Genomic DNA, 8,873 nt, shown 5'->3' on the forward strand with positions numbered 1-8,873 from the left:
TTTTTGGTTGCAGCCGTCATTGTTGTTTGGCGGGTCTGGGCTGGGGATTCGAACCCGCCACCTTAGGTGTACATGGCTGGCGCCTTAGCCGGTTGAACTATAGGCGCCGAGCCGGGACCCAAGTTTTAAGTCCAATTCCTGCTCCTCTACCCAACCCTGGGTCCCCAGGGCCAGACAAGACCTGGAGATGGAGGAGGTAGGCAGGGGAGTGAGGATTCCCCAGTGCAGCCCCTAACCCCCAACCCTTGTCCCATCCCTCTCAAGCTCCTGCCTGAGCTGACCCAGACTACTGCCATCCCTTCCTGACCCCTCAGGACACAGTTTCTCTGCCCCCCATGTGTCTTCTCCTCACCCTGGACTACCTGGCTCCAAGGTCTCTTGACCCTGGCATATCCACAGTGACATAAACATTCACTAAAGGGCTCCTTAATGAGGAAGCTAGGAGAAGATCAGCCTAATTGTCCCTCAATTTCTTCTTCAAATAAAGCCCTCACCCCCAGTGCAAGGCTAAAGGGTGAGTGGAGGGAGTCTTCCCATCTTGTGTCATCAATACACAGGACACAGCTGAGAGTGAAAACATCAGCATCCTCACAAATGGCATCATGATGCCAACCTGGGTGGGTGAGTGGTATGTTTAGAGGTGCTGGGCTAGGCTGGCCTCTCAGAACCCCACAGCTGCCCCATGATACCCACTCCTGTTTCTTGGCATGAGGCACCTCACCCTGTACTCCAGGGCAAACTAAAATTCAAAGAACAGTGGAGGTCTGGGAGGGGAAGGAGGTCCAAGTAAAGAACCCATACTTGCAAGGTGCAATGACCTTTTCCCAAAACTGGGCCTTATCTGATGTTGGTTGATCCATTCATAAGCATTTATTGAGTGCTCAGTGCTGGGGGGAGATAGCAGCTGTGAGCAGTGCTGTCAACAGGGCTGTCAACTTGATAAAGAGGATAGGGTGCCTTCCCGGGGGTGGGAGGGATTTTTGTGTTCCCTGGCCAGCTCCAAAGAGCCACCCCCCAACACACAGACACACACAGACACACGAAGCCAGGCTAGGGAAAGGCCTAGGGGCAGGTCCTCATAGAGTAGATCTTCCTGGAAATCCAGCCTCCATCAAGCCTGAGTCCACATCCTGTGGTGAAGGTAGCCTCCTAGGTGGAAGTGGAGGGACAGCAGGAGGGCGATGGTCCAGAAGATTTCCCAGCACCTTTTGAACCTGGATGTTAAGGCAGAGGAGAGAAACAACCACAGGCAATGATTCAATCCTCTGGGAACATCCCCGATTCAGCCTACATGGCTGCAGGGGCTCTGGCACCACCCAGGGGCTGCTCCTAAGATAGCAACCAGCAACATTCCTGGCTCGGGTGGGACCCAGAGTCAGAGACAAAGCACGGGAATTCTGATTATGGGCACCATGCTGCCTCCTTGTGGTCACTGGGCTCCCCGGATTTGTTACATCCAGAACAAGTTAATCAGGGCAGCCTTTCTGTGGCAATCCCGTGCCCCACCCTCCAGTCGGGGTAAGCAAGTTTTCCTGTTCTCTAGGACCGGGGGAAGGGGGCGGGGGGTGGGGGGAAATCTGAGATCATCCGCTTCCAAAATTGACAACAGTCCCTAATCAAACCTCACAGGGAATACTATCTTCGTTTGGAGGCAGACTTTTCACACTTAACTCAATGTTCACTGCCATTCTGCAGGATGGGGAGGGTTCTGTCTCTGTCACCTTGAAGAGCCTACAGTCCCATGCCAGAGGCAGTACCCAGCTGCACAGCTGACTCAGACCTGCTCTCCACGGTTGACTTCCTCAAAGGCCAAAGGGTTTTCTCTTTTAAAACCCCACAGGAACTGAGATCTTTTGTATCTATGATAGTAACCACTGGGATTTCAGCCCCAGGCTGCTTTCTAAACTTTGGTCCCAGAAGCAGGTTAGAAATGCAGATGCCTGGGCCCCACCCACACCTAGGGAATCACAATCTGCATTTCAACAAAATATACAGACTGAAGATAGCCTGCTGTGGGCACCCTAAACTTCAGCCCCAGCTGTCCTCCTAAGGTGACCCCCACACACAACAAATTCAAAACAGGACACACCTGTCCAACCTACTGTTTCCCCAGAGGTGGGGCCCTTCTCTCCTCCCTGCCTTAAATTCCTCTGCTTGAAGGGACACATCAGCTTCCACTGCCCTTGAACCTGGTTAGCTGTGGTCTAGCTTGCTCTAACATGCTGACCTGGTTTCACCCCATGGCTCCTAAGTGCCCAAGTTAAAAAAATGACTCCAAAGGCCCAAAAGGACCTTCACTACCCCCTGAAATGACACCCCCCCCTCCAATGTACAAGTACATACGTCCTCACCCTAGACACTCCGAACTTTGGTAAGGTCCTGAACAAGTAGGAATGCCTGGGCCATACTTCCCAGCCCTCAAAAGAACTGAATCAGAAGTCACTTCTTCCAGGACACCTTTATCTGAGTGAGGTGCTTTCTCTAGCACCTGACTCAGCACTCAGCACCATCTAGTTCACTGCTGGCCCAGCCCAGCACGTGGCACAGAACAGTCACACATACTATTTGCCAAATGAATGAACAAATGAGGAATCAGAGTTCAGAGAAGCTGAGCAACTCATCGCAGGCCACACAGCTCCTAACTGCCAAGTGCAACCAGAATCCCTGTTATACCTATCTGGATTCCACTGCTGTGCCCCAAGGCCAGACTCCAACACACCTGGGAAAGATGGCATTTTCCCCATGGGCCTAGAGAGGGAGACCGACTTGCCCAATATTACACAGCAAACCCTGTCTCAGCTTCAATACCCTGGAAACACTTCTAGAATGCTGTTCTAAGCTCTCTACACAGATGATTTCCCCCCAAACCCTCAGAGGTGGATACTAGTTGGTCCTGGGACAGGTCCCCTCCACAGCAGGTTCCCCAGCCACCTGTGCAGGCACCTGCTCCTCCTCCTCTGCGGTGGCCAGAATCCTGTGTCTTCGCTTTGTCAGGCCGGGCCAGCCTTTTGCCTGCAGAGTTTCGGGTAGTGTAGCTGTAGACGGAGGTATAGCCCTGGCCGGTGAGTGGGCAGAAGCGCCGGGTGTGGGCACGCTCACGGGTGGCGCCACATTGAGGGCACACGTAGTCACGCAGGATGGGGCACAGCACTCTGCCCGCCTCATCTTTCAGCACGTGGGACTGGTAGATGGCCCGGGACTCGCCGTTGTGTTTGCAGAAGGAACACAGACGTTCAGGGGCTGGCAATGATTCTGGATTGGGCTGTTGACCCTCTGGACTTGGCGTTGGCTCTGGTTGGGGGTCCAGCCTGGTCTTGGGCTCCTCTTCCCCACGTAGAGCCCCAACCAAGCGAGCCAAACCCAAGTAATCAGTCCACAGGTCGAAGGTCCCCATAGCTGGGCCACATGTGCCACGCAGAAGGGCAGAGAGAGAAGAAACTGCCTGGCCCAAGCTCTCCTCAGCCCCTGCACCACTGCCCCTCCCTTCCCTCTCTGGAGCCTGGGAGTCTGGGCTGTCTATTCCCTCCTTTTACCTCCAAGGGGGTGTGAAGGGGGAGGAGCCGGCTGTGGGAGGTTCTTTATGAAGGGGGGCTTGGTGCCCCATTAATGCACCTGCCAAAGGGATGTTTGGTCTCTGGGTGAGCTGGGGGACAAGAGAACACAGGCTGCAAGGGGGACCTGGAGATGTAGCACCACATACTCTAACACACACACCACAGGGCGGGGGTGGGGGTGAGGGGGGCTACCCTACCTCCCCTTCCTTGTAAGGGGCTGCCCCTCCAGCCTCACTGGGTGATGGGGACGGGAACTCCAGCCCCCAAAGGCTAGCATTGACTGACCAGTAACTTAGTAACTTCTTTCTTCCTTCCTTGGTCTGAGGAGGGACTCTGGGGAGAGGGGAGATATGCTAAAGCTCCATCTGTCTCTGGAAGGAGGGCAGCCCCTGGCTAAGGGCCAGAGTGACAAGAGCCACCCTCCCCAGTTCTGGCTTCCCTCTGGGAGTTTTCACATCCATTGTCTTAGTGGAACTCCCATTTAATGGATGAGCAAATTGAGGTTTGAAGCCAGAGGACAAGCTTAAAATCTGCCTCCTCCTTCCAGTTACTGGAGCCCCCTGACTGGGTGTGGGGCTAGGTGTAGAGAGGCAGCAGATCCCTAGCCTAACATGGAGTAGGGGTAAGAAAGAACACTGGAGTAAGGGGTAGGAGAAAGCAGAAGCCCAACTGGGCTAATAGGACCCCTAGCCCCTCAGGAATCACCAACCTGACTCCAGGCTGAAAGCATCCACCTGTGCCAAGATGTCCAGACACCAAGGGTCTGGGGACACCCAGCTAGGAGGGTGGAAAGCTGGGTTTAGGACTTGGACACAAGGAAGAGGGGCTGTTCCATTCATCTACCCACCCAGCCATTCAAGAAACCTTCACTGAGCCTTCAGGGGAGCAGAATTCACCACCCACTTTTAGAGAGGGCTTCCAATTGCCGGCCTCCATCTTCTGATTATCTCACCCCCACCTCTGGTATCTATGCCTAAATCCAGTCTGTGTCCATCGAGATCCCAGACACCAGCCCTTCTCTCCAAAGGTCCCAAAGTGGCAGAGAAAGGAACAGACTGAGTGCTTTTGGGGGGGTGAGTTGGTCTGCACCCCTTTGTCATTCCCCGTAGGCCATGTCCGGCCCAGCCACAGTGACATTCATCCCCCGGTGGGTCTGGCCTTGGTCCTCACAACCCACCGACAACAATGAATGTTGATTGTGACCTTCCCTGTGGCCTAAGAGAAAAGAGGTGCTCAGGCTACATCAGGGGCTCCCTGGCCCCCAGATATGGAAGGTGGGGGTTACAGATGGATGGACAAGAGAGGACGGCAGTTCCAGGCCTCGGGGTCCACTCAACGGTCGATGGTTTGCCTGAGCTGCCCAAACTCACCGACAGGTTGAATGTTCCCCCAAACCCTTGGCAGATCTTAGGGACCTGGAGTTGGGGGAGAAGCAGCAGGGAACCAGATAGGATGGGGAGCAGAAAAGGGAGTAAAGAGTCCCACTGACTTTCATTAAATCAGCAAACAGTTATGTGGTGCCAATTGTCTGTGCTCCTAGGTCTGGGAAAACAAAAGGCAAATATAACTAACAGTAAATATTTATGTGGCCTTTGCTACATGGATGTAGCGGTGCTAGAGAAGTTTACTCAAATAATCCTCAAGGCAGCCTTTGGAGGTGCAGATCACCCCCATTCGTCAACTGGGGAGACTGAGGCCAAAAGGCACTCCTATAGTGAGAGGTGGAGGAGAGATTCCAAGAAGTGGCCCCGGGAAGTCTGGCAGCCAGGAGTTCTGGCCACCTGGGGGGGCATAGATGCAACATAAAGATAAACAAGTCATTTTAATACAATGTAATACCTTCCCTGAGCTTCAGTGTTCCGGGGCACTTTGTTTATGAATCACAACAACCCCCCAGGAGTTGTAGGCCATCTTGGCTTTGCAAGTGGGTGTTGGGGGTACCACAGGACGGGGGGAAAACGCCTTTGCCTGCCTGCGGAGTCTCAAGAGCATCTGAACTTGGATCCTTCTGCAGTCAGCGCCCCAGCACATAGCTATGCGGGGGCTGCCCCTGGGGCCTCAAAACAGGATGGGTGCTCCCTGCCCCAGCCTCTCCTTCTAGGGAACGCACAGAATTCGGAGCCCCCCTTCCTGCGGTTTCCCCCTCCTTTAGGGTGCCCCAGGCCTGCAGCTACTTCTCCCCCTATTGTTCAGGCAGTGACCTAGAAAAGGAGAGTGCCCCCCTATCCCCACCACCTGGGTCTGGGGACGCGGAAGACTGTCTGGAAAAGAAGGAGCATTCGCATTTCCTGGTCCCTGTCATTCCACTGAGAATAACTGAGTCCTAAAGGAATTTCGGCCATAATCGCAAGGTGGATCGGGGACCCTTGAGTGAGCTTCAATGAACCTATTACACCCCTCGGAGGTGAAGGCTGCACGCCTCCGCGTAGTGCCCGGGCTGCCCGCTTCATGACCCCACTAGAGTCTGCCTAGAGACCTCGAAGGCACCAGCCAAGACCCGTCCTTAAAAGCCCGGTCACCAAAACACACTTTCCTGTCTGTATTCTGGGCCCCAAATTCGACCCCCACAAACCCCTCTCTGCGCAGGTCCCCAAAGAGCCCAATTCCCCTATGGCTCCGCCCAGAAAGCCTGCTCCTTAGGGTACTTCAGAGCCCCGCCCCCGAGGTCCTGCCTCTAAAGCTTGCTCTCACAGACCCAAACGCACTGTATCCCTAAGGGATCCCCAAGGATGCCCCCATGTAGCCCAAACCACCTAAGGTCCACCCGGACCGAACCCTCCCCCCAAACCAAACTATCTAGGACCCCTTGGAACCCTATCCGAATAAGATTTGCCTTTACGACGCGCCCGCCCATTTTTATGGAGTCCTTCCCCCAGAGCCCGCCCTCTCACCGTCCCTAAGCTCCAGGTGGGGCGCCCTTCCCCACCACGACCAGCAGGCCCCCATTCAGGTGCGGGGATCGGGGTTGCTTCTTTTTATCCTCAACCCCCACAAAGTATCCAGGCGCTTCTGAGGGAGAACAAAGATTGTGGCCCTGAGAGAATGGTCAGAAGGAAGGAGGGTGAGTTGGGCATACAAAGGTTATCATTATAATAATGTAAGGACAGTTTACAGACTTCGACCTATTACTAGGATGTCCATTTTATCCATGGGCAAGGTGAGGCTCTGAGAATTCTGAACTTCTAGTGGTTCCTCAAGAGCTTTGTTCTAGCTGTAATGGAGAGGGCACCAGGCATTGGACATTCTGGCCACACCGAAGGAGGTAGCAGAGTGTCCCTAGACACTTCTGTCTGTCCTCTCTCCCCTGAGGGCCTTGACCTACCAAGGAAGGAGGTTCCTGTGAGGGATATCCCCACAATACTCCTTGGGGTATCTTCAAGACAGGGGAAGGACCAGTTAGGGGGGTTGGGTTCTGATCTGAGCTAGGAGGAAGACAGGGCTGGGGCAAGAAGGCGGGGTTTAAGCTGAGGGGTGAGAACCCATGGTCTGACAGTCTCCTTTTGTCTGGTTGTCTGCTGGTGAGCCCTGGGGTTGCTTGTCTGGGTCTGACTGTGCCTCTCACATATTCTGGGTCTCTTGCCCTGTGTGTGCACCTCTCAGACTGTCCAGGTATGCCTGTTTGTGTGTCTAGCTCTTTACACCCAAGCTTCCCTCTGTGCCTGGTGACTGTCCCTCTATGCAGCTGGGGCTGGCCTTTGGCTAGGCAGGCAGCCCTGAGGGTGTTGGTGGCTCCACATCTCTTGTCTGTCTGCAGCTCACTGTCTGGACCGGGGGCCAGTCAGGCTTGGGGCTGACTGTTGCTGGGGCTTTCTTGGGGGCTCACTGGACCTGTGGTCAGTGGCTGGCTTAACTCTGAAGTTCCTCAGGGTAGGAGGTACAGGGCTTTCTTTTATTCCCAATCCTGAGACCTGGTGAAGAAGGGGGTATCTTTCAGGAGACATGTTCATCCTTAGTCCCTAGGATCTCTAATCACACCCCACCCCTCCTCACCAGAGACTGAGGGTGACTGAGGTGTGGGGACAGCCTACAGCCACACTGATCCTCACCCCCATTCTGAGCGCCAGTAAGGCTGGGCAGCTGGCCCAGGTCTAGGGGTCAGGGTCGGAGGTGAGAGGTCTCAAGGAAGCCAGATGGTAAGCAAAGAATGGAGGCAGCCAAGCGGTCAAGTTGAAGAACAAGGGGTAGGGGATTTTGAGGTCAGACTCTCCAAGTGCCCAGGGGGTGTCCCGTAGCCTGTGCACCTTGTGTGTCTGTGTGTCCCTGTGCATGTTTCTGCATGTGTTTCCATATATGTACGTGCCCCTGTATGTGTGCCCTTGTGTATGTGTGTGTACCCTGTGTGTGCAAATGGGCCTGGAATGAGGGGGCCGTGGGGGCAGGTGGGGGTAGGAGTCAGTCTTATTGTATGTCAGGACCTGGCAGACAAAGAGCCCATTATGGAGGGTTTCTGCAACAGCAAGAGCCCTGTGGGGTCATGCTGGGCCCTAGACTGTCTAGACTGGTGGGTAGGGGCTCCTCATTTTATGGACACCTGTGTGGGCTCTCAGGTTCCCACCCCACCCTCCACAGGCGTCTCCCAGCTTCCTTTCCAGCCGCTGGAGTTGTTCATGCTGGGCTCTTCAGACAAGGGGTTCTTCTATCCCACCCAACTTGTGGGCAGTGGGTGAGCTGGGAGCTGGAGCTTCCTTCCCAGGCCCACAGGATGTGGGGCCAGGGCTGGGAGAGGCCAGAAGGCTCTGGCTGTTCTTAAATTGGGGGATATGGAGAAGATGAGTTGATGGGAAATTCACCTGCTTCTGAGGATTATGGTGCAGGATGACCAGGGTCTGTGTTGGAGGGGCTCTGTCTGCACAGACTCTTGCAGCTTCTTCCTATGGTTCTGTTCATGCAAGGCTTCCAGTCCAAGCTACTCTGCCAGGCTAGTTGAGGGGTTCTGTGGGTGTCTATAAGTTCCCCTATAAAATGCCGGGTCTGGGAGGGCAGCAATTTTTTACTTACTCACTGCTGTATCCCCAGTGCCACCATAGTGCCTGGTACATAACAGATGCTTAGTAAACACATATTGGGTTTCAGAATGTCTGGGTGTCCTGTGCCATTTCCCTGTGGGTCTGTGTGCACATACGTTATTGTGTGTATGTGTGTGAGAAAGAGTGTTATCGTAGGTGTGCAAGTGTCTGGGTACATAGACAGGTCAGAATAGGTTACTGTGGGTATATGCACATTCAAGTCTTCATATCTCTTTGTGAGTGACAGTGTCATTGTAGGTATTAAGGGACGGTCCATTTTACTGTGGGCAACTGAGCATCAGTGTGTGTGGCT

At 54.3% G+C, this 8,873-nt stretch overlaps 1 protein-coding gene across 1 annotated transcript; it reads right to left on the reverse strand.

The window, feature by feature from the left end:
* Window positions 1-1,149: 1,149 nt before the first annotated feature.
* On the reverse strand, window positions 1,150-3,394 carry NANOS3 (nanos C2HC-type zinc finger 3). Its single transcript, XM_003797901.1, has 2 exons — window positions 2,932-3,394; window positions 1,150-1,214 (listed from the first exon to the last, which is right to left on the reverse strand). The coding sequence occupies exons 1-2, from the start codon at window positions 3,392-3,394 to the stop codon at window positions 1,150-1,152; spliced, it is 528 nt and encodes a 175-aa protein (XP_003797949.1).
* Between the last annotated feature and the right edge of the window lie 5,479 nt (window positions 3,395-8,873).

The sequence above is a fragment of the Otolemur garnettii genome, unplaced genomic scaffold (assembly GCF_000181295.1).
Source record: "Otolemur garnettii isolate 467f Iridium unplaced genomic scaffold, OtoGar3 scaffold00127, whole genome shotgun sequence".
In the NCBI taxonomy this organism is placed as follows: Eukaryota; Metazoa; Chordata; class Mammalia; order Primates; family Galagidae; genus Otolemur; species Otolemur garnettii.

Bases quoted from the DNA above. Each gene is read 5' to 3' on its own strand.
- NANOS3 (XM_003797901.1), bottom strand. From the start codon at position 3,394: ATGGGGACCTTCGACCTGTGGACTGATTACTTGGGTTTGGCTCGCTTG. The intron at 1,215-2,931 runs GTGGCTGGGGAA...CTTAACATCCAG, and splicing joins AGGAGCAGGTGCCTGCACAG to GTTCAAAAGGTGCTGGGAAA.